The sequence below is a fragment of the Bombyx mori genome, chromosome 16 (assembly GCF_030269925.1).
Source record: "Bombyx mori chromosome 16, ASM3026992v2".
Classification (NCBI taxonomy): Eukaryota; Metazoa; Arthropoda; class Insecta; order Lepidoptera; family Bombycidae; genus Bombyx; species Bombyx mori.
This window is the reverse complement of record NC_085122.1, coordinates 10,448,991-10,465,592: the sequence shown is the minus strand read 5'-3', so window position 1 is coordinate 10,465,592 and position 16,602 is coordinate 10,448,991. Positions and strand designations below refer to the sequence as shown.

At 42.1% G+C, this 16,602-nt stretch overlaps 1 protein-coding gene across 1 annotated transcript; it reads left to right on the top strand.

Moving 5' to 3' along the window:
- Positions 1-2,558: 2,558 nt before the first annotated feature.
- On the top strand, positions 2,559-5,173 carry LOC105842680 (uncharacterized). The gene is made up of 2 exons (XM_021353036.3): positions 2,559-4,304; positions 4,579-5,173. The coding sequence occupies exons 1-2, from the start codon at positions 4,055-4,057 to the stop codon at positions 5,136-5,138; spliced, it is 810 nt and encodes a 269-aa protein (XP_021208711.2). The 5' UTR covers positions 2,559-4,054; the 3' UTR covers positions 5,139-5,173.
- The last annotated feature ends 11,429 nt before the right edge of the window (positions 5,174-16,602 follow it).

Genomic DNA, 16,602 nt, shown 5'->3' with positions numbered 1-16,602 from the left:
GATAGTGTCCCAGAACTGAACCAGTTTCACAAGTTCTTAATTGACAGAGCTGATGTTTTGGAAGCCTTGAAACGTAGTAAACACAATAATAATTCTAGTACGCCACAAGCTACGTCTCAAAGAAGTCAGGGTATTCACAATAACAATAGGCTTCCTCAAGTTTATAAAAAACAATATAAAACAAATTATGTACACGCTACTAGAACTGGTCAACTATATAAAACCAAACCCACTTGTATCCTTTGCCATGATGATCATACAATTTACAATTGCCCTACTTTTAAGGCCAAAAACGTTAACGAGAAAATAAGTTTGGTTAAAAAATACAATTTGTGCTTAAACTGCTTGAGGCAAGGTCATCAAAAACACGAATGTAAATTGGGACCATGCAGAGAGTGTAAAAAACGACATAACACACTAATGCATAACCCTGAAGATTCAATATCTGATGAGAACAAAGATTCAAATTCGGTGACTGCTTTCAACCAAAGATCTTCAACCTGATACAATCAAAACTGATGCTATAAATATAGTTGTAAAGGCAATAATTCATCAAATAGAGTAGTTGAAGCCTGCAAGGCAAATATAAAATCAATCGATAATTCATACAAAATTCTAATACTTTATCCTGTTTGGTGCTTAATGAACTAACAGGGGAGCTCCCAAAGGCTCCGATAAATCTACCTAATCATATAGGTACATCTGGCTGATCCTAGTTTCAATTAGCCTAAACGAATAGATATCATTCTTGGAGTAAACATAAAATGGGATATTGTGGGTACTCAACAACAGTCATTGGGATTAAACGCTCCAAGCTTGATCAGCTCTAAACTTGGTTGGCTGGTAGCCGGACCTATTCATGTTATTTCTTCAAAGTATGTTGAACGTAATCAGTCTGCTCTTTTTGCTTCTTGCAAGCAAGAGAGCTCACGACGAGTATAGTAACGGTTTCAGAATCGATTATAATCAATATTAATTACTACTCTAAACTATCAATGTTGCAAAGATCATTCGCCTACGTTAGGCGATTCATTTTTAATTTAAAAAACCCTTTAAACAAATGCCTAGGTTTCGTAACAGCTGAAGAGTTAAAGGATTCTTTTGAACACTTATGTGCCATGGCTCAAAGACAAACTTTTCCATTACAATACAAATTGCTAACACGACACAAGATACTAAACACTAAATTTAAAATGTTGTCACTTTCGCGCCGGTTCATATCGCGTCGCGGCAAGCCGGCGGAAATATTCTCCGACATTGGTCGAGAGTTCTTGGGGACAGCTAAAGAACTAGGTACATACTTAAGAACTAACAATGTCTCTCTTTCTGACTTTGCTGCTTAAGAAGGAATCAAATTTTATTTCATTCCCGCTAACTCTTCTCACTTCGGTGGTCTTTGGGAATCGAGTATAAAATCAGCTAAACACCACATCAAGCGTGTGATAGGCAATAGCCATCTAACCTTTGAGGAACTACAAACTTTATTTGCACAAGTGGAGACAATACTTAACAGCCGTCCCTTGGGTCCTTTATCCTCCAGTCCTGACGACCTTTTACCTTTGTCCCCAGGACACTTCCTCATTGGACGACCACTAACATCGTTTCCATCCCCTGATGTTCAAAATTTGAACTCAAACAAGCTGCAACGCTATCAACGTCTTGAACAAATGCGACAACATTTCTGGACAAGGTGGCAAAGAGAATATATCTCCGAATTACAACAACGGCAAAGATGGACCCAAGAAACTGCAAATGTCAAAATTGGTGATCTTGTTTTAATAAAAGAAGATAACACGCCACCATTATGCTGGCGCCTTGGAAGGGTTTCGCAGACATTCCCAGGACCTGATGGCATAACCAGAGTGGCGGAAATTCGTACTGCGACGGGGAGCATACGGCGGTCACTCATTCGTCTATGTCCTCTATTCAATGGCCAAGAAACCTAGGAGTGTTGAAAGAAGACTCTTTCAACGGGGGGGAGTATGTCGCGGCGCCTGACGCGTTTAGCACAGCAAGCTAGCCAAAACATTTACTACTACCGGCACCGCGCGCTGACAGCATTCAACAACAGTCTGAAGATACCTCCCAATAATCATTATTGACAAGACCTTCCTTTTTTCGAGAAAGGTCACATTCCAAGATTCATCGACGAACAATCACAACCAAACCATTGTATAATTAAAGCAAGTAGCCAGAATGCAATTGGTTTTATTAAAGAAACAATAGAGCCACAGTGTCTCGCGTAGACAGTAATGTTTACTGTATGCACTAGGTTTGTGTTCCTAATTCTTCTTTCCTTTTGCGGGCCTAGTGGAAGCGATTTCAGCATGAAATAAGTAGTGCCCTTGTACTCTGTATCCTTATGGACGTGTCTTTTCTAACAGCTGTGTGTACAAAATATATTAAATAAAATAAAATAAATATAAATACTGTTACATAAAAACTTTTCTATTTTCAACTTTGTAATTATTTTGAACTTAGAACACGTATATTATTTAAAAACTTCTTTCGATTTTGCGCCATTTCACATATTTTTTCGTGTTCACAAATTAGAATATGAAATGGGGTGTTAAAGAAAATAGGATTACAGTGATCGCCTTGGACAAACTGAGTATGGAGCCGTCGGTCATATTCCAGACACTTCAAAAGCTCGGTATCAGCCGTATGTTCGTATATCGTACTATCAACAGATACTACATCTCGTCTGTCGAAGACCAGAAAAGATCGAGGCGGCCGCGTGCTGTTTTTGTTAGCGCTGTTAAAGCCAGACTTCGTCGAAACCACATTAAGAAGCAAAGACAAGACCTTTTTTTTTTTTTTTTTTTTTATTCAAAGACAAGACCTAAAGCTCGGTGCTCATCGTCGACAGGACATGCCCTAAATAAATCTTTACTTTTAAAGAGAGTGGATAGATCACAACGCCTTCTGTCGCGATACTTACTGTGGTAGGACCTCTTGTGAGTCCGCGCGGGTAGTACCACCACCCTGCCTATTTTTGCCGTGAAGCAGTTATGCGTTTCGGTTTGAAGGGTGGGGCAGCCGTTGTAACACTATACTTGAGACCTTAGAACTTATATCTTAAGTTGGGTGGCGTATTTACGTTGTAGATGTCTATGGGCTCCAGTAACCACTTAACACCAGGTGGGCTGTGAGCTCGTCCACCTATTTAAGCAATAAAAAAAACGCACCGAAAGGCTCAATTGCTTTATTGTATTCCTTTTGTTCTCTTCTCTCTAGAAATTCTTTTAAATTGTTCATTATCTCTAAGTTATTTTTAATGTCCACATAGGGAGTCAATCCAGTTTGCAGCCTTCGACTTTTCTTTGTATGTGACGCTCGTAACGTTGCACGTATCATTTTATGGTCCGAATTAAAATTTAAATTATGTAAAACTGACAGATCTTTAAAAACTTTTGGTTTATTGGTCATAATGTAGTCGATTTCATTTTTAAAGAGTCCATTTGGGTAAGTTACACGTCCATTTCTTATTCTTTTTCTTTTTAAAGAAACTATTCAAGATACTTAGTTTGTTTTCTAAACCGAAGTTAACCAAATTTTGTCCGTTTTTGCTTCTATTGCCATTGCCACCATATCTTCCTACAATGTACTCTTCGCCACTACGACATTCCCCAATTTGTCCATTAAAATCACCCATTATTATTATATTTTTGTGAGCAGTATCAACAGTACTTTGTAATTCCTAGAATTCCTCTATTTTGTTTGTGTCTTGTTTTTTATCTGCTTCAGTTGGCGAGTAAACCTGAATAATTAACCATAATTCGTCTCTGCTATTTTGTACGGGAAATTTGATGTTGAGTATTGCTATTCTTTCGGATATGCCTTTCAATTCCTCGATTCGGTCCGTATATTTTCTTTTTATCAAAAAACCAAACCAATACATGAATTTCAGAATAAAGGGCTTTATTATTATATTATTAAAACCGCTCCAACCATTGAATCCTAAATGTCTTAGAAGGTTTCTAAAGGATATTCCTTGAATTCGAACACTCAAGGGTATCAAATTTAAGGGCAATCTTATTTTCTATGAAAAAAAATGGGGGATACAAAAAGGCAAAACTCGCAAAACAACCATCACTACGGTTATTTTAGGCTATGTCAACTAAATGATCCAGCTATAAAAACTGACCAGCAAAAAAGAATACTCGTGAAACAAGATCCATCAAATGCTGCTTATTTTCAGATACTCATGGAAAAAATTGGTGTCGGTAACAATTTCTACTTGCTTGGGTGTGATATTGGAATTTTGATTGCGATGGAACTAGCTGCAATACTTGAGAAAAATGGTAAATTATTCCAAAACAATTTTACAGCAACAAAAAACTAAACAATTCAGAAGTATTCTATATCATAGTAAATCCTATAAATGCATATTCATTTCGAGAATCATTTCCATTCTAGAGTAATTTCCATTTCCAAATAAACAACGGAGCTTAAGAATTTCAAAATGAAATTTCGCTCTAGCTCAATAGTTTTCCCTATATGCATGCTACCGTTTAAAAAACCGAATGTAATGCGTGTAACTATACTTAAACATTTGGTATTTTATAATAATTGCAGGTTTTTTGGGCACCATATTTTGTCTCGGAACTACACCAGAAGACGTCAAACCAGTAATTGAACAACAACTAGGCGCGTTCTCAACAGAAGACCAACTGCAGCTTGGAATTTTAAAACATATTTTTACGCTACTAACTGGTGAAGTACCATCAGATTTAGATGAAACTCTGTACCTTCACTCTTCATGGAATGAAAAAATTGACGCTTGTATCAAAATAATGGCCGATCGTATAACACAAACAAAGCAATATGTGAAAGCGTTAATAAATTTCGTCTATGAAATAATTCTGAGCATCAAACAGTATGAATCTTCAGCTTTGCCAACACTGAAGTCTAGAGTCGTGATACTCCGCTCCCCAGGATATTCGTCAACTTCATCTGCATCATCATACGTAATTGAAGATATATCAGCACCACTTTGTGATGCTGCAAAAGATGTGCGATGTGCAGCCGTCATCAATGACAATTTGTCAACTGAAATATTGAAAGAATTCAAAACGAAGAACCTATGTGATATCTTTGTGATAAATTTTGACGACAAGTACGTAAGGGCGTACTAATATTAAATAAATACAATTTTTGTTTTGCCACATAATCATCATCTTTAGTTTCTATTTTATTTATTTTCTTCCTGAAGCTTTGCTTATAGACAGACTAATACCAGAACTTAAGGGGCTGGAAATACCAAATCCGGGAACGGGATGATTTCTGTTTTATTTATTACATTGATTAGTGCCAGAAAACCAATTTTTGATTTAATTTTTTTTACATGATTTTAATCCTACATCCCAGTTGTGATTTCCACAATGAACTTTACATTATATAACTAGTCAGGTCACAAGTATTGTCACACAGTAAAAACTTTTCTTTTAGAATGCTGGCCACAAAAAAGTTTATTGAATTCGAATTTAGAATTGTTCATGAAAATAAAAATGTATACTTTTAGAATTTTACTCATTTTTAAATATGGAGTGGACGCTTAAAGAAGACTGTGTTGCAGTTATTGCGTTGCATCGTTGCGGTTACGCGCCAATTCAAATTTTTAACATACTAAAAAATTTGAATATAACCAAAAGATTCGTTTATCGTACCATCAAACGATACAATGAAGACTCTAGTGTAGATGACAGGTCAAGAAGTGGTCGCCCTCGGTCTGTTAGGACTCCAGCAGTGATAAAAGCTGTGAAGGCGCGAATTCAAAGAAATCCCAAACGTAAGCAGAAACTGTTGGCCCTTCAGATGGGGTTAAGCAGAACCACGGTGAAAAGTGTGTTAAATGAAGACTTAGGGCTTCGGGCATATCGAAGAAAAACAGGACATTGTTTGAATGCTCGTCTAATGGACCTGAGACTGAAGAGATGCCGCGCTTTGTTGAAGCGGTACGCGGGAAAAAAATATCGGGAAATTCTTTTTTCGGATGAAAAAATTTTTACCGTAGAAGAGAGCTACAATAAACAAAATGATAAGGTGTACGCACACAGTAGTGAAGAAGCGAGCAACCGTATTCCGCGTGTCCAACGAGGTCATTTTCCATCCTCGCTCATGGTATGGTTGGGAGTTTCTTATTGGGGCTTAACAGAGGTACATTTTTGTAAGAAAGGTGTAAAAACGAATGCAGTTGTGTATCAAAATACAGTCCTGACGAACCTTGTGGAACCTGTTTCTCATACCATGTTCAATAACAGGCACTGGGTATTCCAACAAGATTCGGCGCCAGCTCATAGAGCGAAAAGCACACAAGACTGGCTGGCGGCGCGTGAAATCGACTTCATCCGGCACGAAGACTGGCCCTCCTCCAGTCCAGATTTGAATCCGTTAGATTACAAGATATGGCAACACTTGGAGGAAAAGGCGTGCTCAAAGCCTCATCCCAATTGGGAGTCACTCAAGACATCCTTGATTAAGGCAGCCGCCGATATTGACGTGGACCTCGTTCGTGCTGCGATAGACGACTGGCCGCGTAGATTGAAGGCCTGTATTCAAAATCACGGAGGTCATTTTGAATAAACTTTAGTGTCATAAGAATCTATGTTTTGTTAAGTTCATTTTGGTATATGAATGGTTACATAATGAATAAACTTGTTTCAATTATTTTACATTAAACATGTGACAGAATTTATGACCTGACTAGGTATATATGGAGGCTCTGAAACTTTTCTCGGGACTGTTTCTCTGGCCACTTTATACTAAGCTGCGCCCATGCCTGTGGTGCCTTTATGTCGTTTGTACATAAGCTTAGTATACAGATACGCAGACGATGCTGTGTCCACTACTGCTTAGGGGAGCCAAACTTATTAACATCAGAATGTGAATATGATCTGCTCAAGACATGGTTTAATTACTGTAAAAAGAGCCACGGCAGCAACATTTTTATCGTGAAGTAATAAAAAATAGTAATAATAGGATAAAGAAAAGTAATAAAGAGCAAAGATGTAAAGAAGAATTTACGCGGTATTTCGCGTAAATTCATCTTTCTTTTATATCAAATACGGTTTCCAATTTCGTTTGGCACCAAAGTGGATATTTTGAAGGTTATTTAGTCAATAGTACACACACGCCATGCATTCAATGATTTATGTGAATGATAAACATAATAGGTAAAACCAATATTTATTCCAAAAAAATTCATGCGATTTCTCCCTTTTCCATTACTTGCTTTCACTGTCAAATTCAAATCAGTGACAAAAGACATGTACGTATCCGCACTAAGTAAATACGTTTCACACAAATTCTTCTTATTAAATTGTTCTAAAATTTCATCGTCCAGATATCTATTTATTTATTTAAGGATTACCGACAGGGTTTACAGTAAGACATAAAATAACATTGACATGTATAGAGAAATTGATAATTGCAACTCTAATTAGAGGTAATCACAGCATGTATTACATTAATATATCAATAGAGATTTAACAATACTATTAATAATAATAAAAAATTAAAAACAAAAGAAAGACAATAAGGACAGTAATGCCCGAGCCACCCAGACCGATTTTAAGAGCCAAGGTACATTGTTGATTGTCTTTTTATAGAACTTAGTTCAATAGCATGAAAACCTCAGACCGAAGTACCCCATGTTTGAACACTGAACCTCTTTAGGCTGACCTTAAATAGTAAAATAATTACTACACTTAATACTACACTTACTAATATTATTTAATATCAAACTAAAGCCCTTTTTATTACTGATACGGTGTCGTGTGTAGACCCGCATGTTTCTGTCATGCTGCAGTTCTCGCCCACCTGTCCTGGTGAAACTGGAGAGGCCTCCGGGCCACCAGTAATCTTTCAATCATAAAAAAAAAACATGCTGCAGTTTGCGTTTCGATTTGAAGGGTGGGGCAATCGTTGTATTATAAAACTAAGACTTAAAATTAATGACCCAGGGTATGGTTGGTGGCATTTACATTGTTGGTGTCTATGGGCTACGGTAACTATTTAACACCAGGCGGTCCGTAAACTCGTCCTCCGTCCAAGGAATAAAAAAAGACCGCAAAGCTTATTCGCGTAGTTAGTTGGTAGGGCGCCTTGGAAGTCTGCATGCATAAGTAGCACCATTTTTAAGAGTGGGACAGTCGTTATTACAGTTGAGACCTCAAATGTCCAGTATAGCGCTAAGCACTTTGCCAATAGGCCATGTGCATGTTCATCCAATGATGCACAATAAAATACGAAAAGATAGAACTTCTTAAAGTAATCAGTCACCTTTGCAATGTTAGAGAAGACACATCACTGTCAACCAACGTGATGTTATGATAGTCCCGTAAATAGTCTGTTATATTTGGTATTCTTTCGGCTACTACACCCAGCACGCGAAGAGTCGTTGTGTCTTTAGAATCCTCTGACATTTCTAAATCTGTTTGAAGATCCATAACTTGACAAATGAACGCACTGAATGGCTACAACATTTCATAATCTTTCCGAAATTTAATATCGCTTTCTCACTACTCCGGGAAACAAAAACAGGAAATTTATGTATTATTAAATGGTAAATCTATCTAAAAAAATCTTCTCATTTTTGTTAGCAATTCTAGAAATATCTATAATTCGTGTTCTTGTAGCCTAAATTAGCTAAAATTTATATTAAGGAATTAAAGTTGTTTTTTTTTTAATTTCTTTATGTCAAATACGAGTAGGCGAGCCTTCTGAGCGCCATTATAAACGGCAACACAAACAGAAAAAGTTTGCCTACCGCGAGACAAAATTTAGGTATCAATTAACACAACCTTCTTTATTTTTTTTACTTCTTCTATTTCAATTCTGGGGAAAATGTGGTCACTCCGCCGTCGTCTTAGCAGTAAAATGCTAAACAACCTGAAGATATAAGTTTGGAAGAAGTTCGAGGTCATAGACGAAACAAAGCGAGGTTGCATACTAGTTTCTTCAGATTAATAGCCTTCTAATACATATTTAATATTGTTTTGAACAATCACTAATTAGAGCTTATAAAATCTGATCACAGAATTTTTTGAATGACTCCACTCACCAGCGATACTGCATAGTTGTTGTACGAGCGATTCTCGAGGAACAACACGCGGAGCTGCAACCACTACATATTCTCCGGAGCACAGGGCAGCCTCTACAGCTTCCACACACAGACGATTAATTTGGGAAGACGATATATCGCGGTCCTGCGAAAAAAATATGCCAACCGTGTTTAATTTCTTGTAAATAAACACTTTAGAGGCGTTCTAAGATTATCTCGCTTTCAACGCCGCATACCTTTCTCAAAGCACCGAGGTCAAGTGAGTCGACTATTATCAAAGCCGGCAATGTGACTTTTGGATAATTATTGGTAAATCAGAAAAACGAATTATTGACTTTGTATTCCATTGGCAGTCACAAAACTCTTCTGAACGACATCTTAGATAAATAACAAGTTAAGTATTAACCTTTATTTAATGCAGGTTTTGAACCGTATTCTTTGCAGGAGACGATTATATTCAAATCAATCTGTATTGAAATATCAATATTTTTTTTTTGTCCAAATGCACAGATTGCCACCTTTGATAATAGACGACTCAAGTATAGTAGCTGGGTATCCGTCATTATTTCTTGGCAAACATATTTCGGTTTTCAAATGATCATCAGTTATTACCATGAAGAACCTAAATAAATAAATATCTTGAAATAATTTCTTATTCGAACTTGTTGTTCAAGAGTACAGCGCAGTGTTGTTGGTTGAAGTCTAAATAACGAACTGCGCAATGTTGGAAAATTGAGACCAAAAATAGTAATTATAAAGTTGTTACATACTCTAAAGCTGCTAATATGAAGTTTATTTTAAAGAAGGTCTGAGTTAAAGATTTGAATATAGCTGGAGCTGGAGGCTCCGATTTGTCGATTCCGCCTGTATTTAGGAAATTCATTAGATTCTTTGCAGCTTTAGGTCACAGAGAGCAGTTCTCATCTTTTGGGAGGTCGTTGTGGAAAAATATTGTGGAGCATGAAAGAAATGCGCCTGTGTTTTTCATCCCTTTCGAAACGAAGGGTTATGACGACTCAAACGAGAACTTCGGTGTCAGAGCAGGCGTCGGCGCTTTTGGCGAGGCGAACATGGCTAGACTTTGTAACTAGCCTAGAGCTTAGTGTATTTACGCTCTTCCTTGGATTACGTGATTCACTTTGACTGGTACCAGGTAAATAATGCAAGTAGATTCCAAGATTCTGAATAATATAGGTAATTTATAAGAACACCGAGGTTCTTTTAATCGGGTTCAGACCTTCAGACTTTCGGCGCGCACTATGCGATAGCGTAGGTTTCGTCGAGCCGCCCTTATCTAACGGCGACGGGACAACGCAAAGCCGCCGTTGTTTGAAACATGTCTTGTCGGATCCGCCGAATTCACTATCGGTGCGTTTAGGCCTCTCAAGCACCGGTCTCCATCCTCATGGAACTCGTCGATTACAATGAAAAGTTCGACGAGCTAAAGCCCGTGAGCTCACCGACCCGTCCGGTTGTAGCTGGAATAGCCCCTTGGGCTACAGGCGAATAGAGAGGGGAAAAATCGAGCCGAAGTGGGGGAGCGCGATGGAGCTTAATCGGTAGTCGGTTTTGCGGAGTGAGTCTTGCGTGGCTCACTTCGGGCGGCCCTTTCATGGTCCATTTACAAGGCGTAGTGAGTGTTCTAGGAGGAATTGGAAGAGGAGGAGGATGACCTCGGTCTTCCGATTCTCCCTCTTATTCTCTAGAGGCACCGGAGTCCGATATGGCACGGTCTGTTACCCCCCTCGACCAGGTATCCATAAACGATCCCCCAGCGTTACAAAGAAAGGTGTCTAGTACATCAGAGTTCTCATTCGTCAGTAATTTGGTTCCCGTAAGAAGTTGCACTTTTAATAGAAACAAGAAAAATAAGTGTTCAGCGGGTACTATTGATTCATCTAGTACTTCTATCGTCCCGCCGGGTTCTTAACCCAAAAAAGAAATAGAATGTTAAAAATATATATGGTACGTAAACATATAAAATATATTTAGGAAACACGAATTTTATAATAAAGTTTTCGCCATTTTGAGAAGGCGGCACGACATGAGAACCCTCTCATCGTAGCCGCTGGAAATTACATACCCGACCCAGTAGACCGAATGGTAAACCGTCGACGTCGCCCAAAGCACGTCATTACGGATCCTCCTGATCCATTAACGGTGCTTTTAGGCACCACAAGCACCGGTCACCGTCCTCGTCGAACCCGTCGCTTGCGACGAAGGGCTCGACGAGCGAACTAACCCATAGACACAGCCCACTGAGTTTCTCGCCGGATCTTCTCAGTGGGTCGCGTTTCCGATCCGGTGGTAGATTCTGCGAAGCACTGCTCTTGCTAGGGTCAGTGTTAGCAACTCTCCGGTTGAGCCCCGCGAGCTCACCTACTAACGTTAGGGTGAAGCTGAAATAGCCTCTCAAGGCTATCAGCATAGGTAGGGAAAAAAAAAAAAAAAAAACGAAACATTCATTCGATCGGCGGCGTTCGTGAGAGAAGGTAGTCGCGGACATGGTGTGCATGAGTAATTGTTTTAAGTCTCTGTAAATGTGCGCTTAAAGTCAGGATAATATTATTATCAAAGTGTTTATTCTGTATTCTGGTTTTTTGGTGATTGATGTCAATATTTATGTTGAATTAGAGTCAATTAATTAGAGTTTGAGAATAACAAAAGTTGTAATGTTTAAATTGTAATTTTTTTTTAAATGGTTTTTCTTCTGAATCCTAAATTCAGAAGTGGGATCCTTTTTTCGTTAAAAACGAGAAAAGAAAACAACGCCCACAAGTTTGATTTTGTAATTAGTTTTTGTCAGGTACCCACACCTACCAGATGTAATAAAACACCAAGTAACTAGCTCAACAACTTTATCACGATAGATTTTACGATCTATTTTTGTCACGATTGAACATGCTCGAGACTGAACGCTCAGTTTCGATGGGTGGAAATAACATTCGAAGGGCTCAAAATAGTGTTACCAGTCGGCAATACACTCCCTCAATGAGTGAATTAGACATAAGCCAGACTGTACTGCGGACGGGACGCTGTCTTGTTCCGTCGCCGTGTCGATAGTACCTAGTTACTGATGAAAATAGTTTCACCAGGCGTAGTAACAATGAAATGTAGCCGAAACCATTAGATTCGTAAATTCAGATCTATCTCGTGGTTACTTTAGTTCTAACTTTGACCTTGCCGTGCAAGATATAGTGTGAGGAAGTAGAACAGGCTAGATCCTTTTACAGCTGGGGGGACTCTGTTTGTCACGAGTGTCTGGTTGTTTTAAGGGTGATGCGCGGGTTTGGGTACACGAGTGACTGATCAGAGAGTCGCGAACGCTAGTCTACAGATTCACGATTTGATTTAATTTTTGGTGGAGGTCAGGTTAGGCCGAGTCCTTGTAGGATTCAGGCCCTAGTTGAGTCACCGGTGACGCGTAACGTCAAACAAGTAAACAATTCTTGGGGTTGACTGAATGCTTTTCAGATGAAATTTGGGGATCACAGCTCATTCTGAACATCACAAAACGTAAGACAACAGACATCCGCCCTGTAGCTTCTGGTGCGAACAGACGCCACTATACCTGTGGTGAAGACTCTAATCCGTGATGTCTCGGAGCCGTGAAGTTCGTCGAGAACTAGGTCGAGGTAGAGCTCATCAGTATGTACCACGAAGTCAAAAGCTACATGATGCTCGCGTGGACGGGCACCAACGAGCAGCAGCCGTTTTTAATGTTGATAATCTTGTTTTTGTAATATCTCCCAGTCTACAGGAAATCTAGATCCGGGAATCAGTGGACCTTGCCGGGTGGTGAGGATGCTGCCTCACGGGCATTGCCAGCTCGGGCCTATCGGTGGTTTCTGCGGCAGAACCACGCAAGCGGCGGCCGGGTGTGTGGTACACTGAAATGATTTGTGTGGGGACGTGCGATTCAGCGATGCCTCCGTCCAATGATTTATGTGAGGACATACGATTCAGTGATGCCTCTGTCCAATGATTTATGTGGGGACATGCGATTCAGTGATGCCTCTGTCCAAGTGGACGTGCGACTCAATTATGCCTCCGTCCAATGATTTATGTGGGGATATGCGATTCAGTGATGCCTCTGTCCAATGGTTTGCATGGGGACATGCGATTCAGTGATGCCTCTGTCCAATGGTTTGCATGGGGACATGCGATTCAGTGATGCCTCTGTCCAATGGTTTGCATAGGGAAATGCGATCTGATTTGTTCACAGAAGCAGCGAGCAGCACAATGTCTCCGCAGCTCACGGATCAGCAAGAACAATGAGGAACAGGACAACTAAGTGACGACGAACAGCAGGACGCGCCGGGGACGACGCGACTTCAGGATGGCCGATTTTTGGATTGAGGAAACACGAATTTTATAATAAAGTTGAGGGTACAGTGCCTATAAATAGCAATGCCTTTGCTCGAAACATTCATCGTCGCCTATACTGGTAGGTAAAACTTCTGCGTCTTCCGCCGTGGCCGCTGTTCCACTGGCGCGATCATCCGCGGGCTCCGTTACGTCCGACGGACGTCCTGCAATTGCTCGTAGGTCGCCTGCGCCCGTCTCCTCGTCCTCCGACTCTGACTCAGACATGGAGGTCGACCTCGCCCCCGCCTCATCGACGGATGGATTCACCCTCGTACAAAAGGGTAAGAAGCGCGCTGCGGAGTCCCGAGCTCCCGCGGCCGCTAAAATTAGTAAAGCCGCGAACGCGTCGCACCCCCGCCCTCCGACCCCCGTCACTCCCTCTGCCCGTGCCACATCGTCGCCGCGTCCAGTGGTACAAAATAAGACTCAGACCCCTCCCCCGGTAATCCTTCAAGATAAGGCAGCTCGGGACCGAGTTTCTCTGGCCCTTCAGGCCAAAAAAAATAATTTTGTCAGCGCCCGTAATCTCGCGAACGGGATTCAAATGAAGGTAACGACACCCGACGACCATAGGGCCCTCTCAAGCTACCTCCGAAAGGAGCGTATAAGTTTCCACACTTATGCGTTTCAGAAGGAGCGTGAGCTCCGCGCGGTTATACGCGGCGTCCCGAAGGAATTAGATGCCGATCTCGTCAAAGCCGACCTTCTAGAACAAGGTCTGCCAGTCAATTCCGTGCACCGCATGCACACGGGACGCGGGAGGGAGCCATACAATATGATTCTCGTCGCCCTCCAGACTACCCCCGAGGGTAAGCAAATATTCAACGTCCGAACAGTCTGTAGGCTTTCCGGAATAACTGTCGAAATCCCCCATAAAAAAGGCACTCCGAGCCAGTGCCACAACAGTCAGTTGTACGGGCACTCTTCCCGTAATTGTCACGCGCGCCCTAGATGCGTCAAGTGCTTGGGCGATCACGCCACGAGCCTTTGCACTCGCGATCAAAAAACCGCAATGGAACCGCCTAGCTGCGTCCTGTGCCGTACACAGGGTCACCTCGCGAATTATCGTGGATGCCCCCGAGCCCCAAAAATAAATCGACGCGTTGCCCGCCAAAACCGTCTCCGAGCTTCCGGCCCTGGCACTAAGGCCTCGGCACCCTCTGTGCCGAAGGCTAAGCCTGCCTTCGTGCCGGCGACGGTGCCCAGCGTCTCGGCCTGGGCTAAACCGTTGCCGTACACGAACACGGCTACAACTCTCTCCCCCGCGACTCGTCCCACCCCCGTGATACGTCCCTCCCTCGTGACTCGTCCCTCACCCGCGACCTGCCCTCCGACCGCGTCCGACAATCTCGCTCTAGCGATCGACTTTTTTCAGTCGATCAACTTTGATCGCGTTAATGCTTTGTGTGACGCCATACGCGCCGCCTCCACTGCACAACACTTCATCGCCGTTGTGCAAGAATACGCTGACGTATACGCGTCGTTAAATACGTACGTCCTCCCCTCACTTCGCCGGTAATCAATGGCGTACATAAGTAGAATAAAGCCCCTATCCGTAACGATAGGTTTTTTTAACTCTTACGGTCTCGCAAATCAACGTGATCAGGTTTGTGATTTTTTACGTGACCATCAAATTGACATCTTTTTGGTGCAGGAGACCCTGCTTAAGCCAGCGCGCCGCGACCCTAAAATCGCGAACTATAACATGGTTAGGAACGACAGGCTCACTGCTCGTGGTGGTGGTACCGTCATTTACTATAGAAGAGCCCTGCACTGCGTCCCACTCGACCCCCCCGCGCTTTCTAACATCGAAGCATCAGTATGCCGAATCTCACTGACGGGACACGCGCCGATCGTTATCGCGTCCGTTTATCTTCCACCGGATAAGATCGTTTTAAGCAGTGATATCGAGGCGCTGCTCGGCATGGGGAGCTCTGTCATTATGGCGGGCGACCTAAATTGTAAACACATCAGTTGAAACTCACACACCATAAACCCTAATGGCAGGCGGCTCGACGCGTTAGTCGATGTTCTCGCCTTTGATATCATCGCTCCGCTAACCCCGACTCACTACCCGCTAAATATCGCGCATCGCCCGGATATACTCGACATAGCGTTATTAAAAAACGTAACTCTGCGCTTACACTCGATCGAATTAGTTTCAGAGCTAGATTCAGACCACCGCCCCGTCGTTATGAAGCTCGGTCGCGCTCCCGATTCCGTTCCCGTCACGAGGACTGTGGTGGATTGGCACACGCTGGGCATCAGCCTGGCTGAATCTGATCCACCTTCGCTCCCGTTTAGCCCGGACTCTACCCCGTCTCCTCAGGATACCGCTGAAGCCATAGACATCGTAACGTCACACATCACCTCGACATTAGATAGGTCATCGAAGCAAGTTGTAGCGGAGGACTTCCTTCACCGCTTCAAATTACCCGACGATATTAGGGAACTCCTTAGAGCTAAAAATGCCTCGATCCGCGCATACGATAGGTATCCTACCGTGGAAAATCGTATTCGAATGCGTGCCCTACAACGCGACGTAAAGTATCGCATCGCCGAAATCCGAGATGCAAGATGGTCTGATTTCTTAGAAGGACTCGCGCCCTCTCAAAGGTCTTCATCATCATCATCATCAACAGCCCACAGTCGTCCACTGCTGGACATAGGCCTCTCCCAATCTACAAAATCTCAAAGGTCTTACTACCGCTTAACTCGTACTCTCAAATCGGATACGGTAGTAACTATGCCCCCCCTCGTAGGCCCTTCAGGCCGACTCGCAGCGTTCGATGATGACGAAAAAGCAGAGCTGCTGGCCGATACATTGCAAACCCAGTGCACGCCTAGCATTCAATCCGCGGACCCTGTTCATGTAGAATTGGTAGACAGTGAGGTAGAACATAGAGCCTCCTTACCACCCTCGGACGCGTTACCACCCGTCCTCACAAGGCTCCCGGTTCCGACGGTATATCTAACCGCGTTATTAAACTTCTATCCGTCCAACTCATCGTGATGTTGGCATCTATTTTCAATGCCGCTATGGCGAACTGTATCTTTCCCGCGGTGTGGAAAGAAGCGGACGTTATCGGCATACACAAACTCGGTAAACCGAAAAATAATCCGACGAGCTACCGCCCAATTAGCCTCCTCATGTCTCTAGGCGAACTGTA

Bases quoted from the DNA above. Each gene is read 5' to 3' on its own strand.
- LOC105842680 (XM_021353036.3), top strand. From the start codon at position 4,055: ATGGGGGATACAAAAAGGCAAAACTCGCAAAACAACCATCACTACGGT. The intron at 4,305-4,578 runs GTAAATTATTCC...TAATAATTGCAG, and splicing joins TGCAATACTTGAGAAAAATG to GTTTTTTGGGCACCATATTT.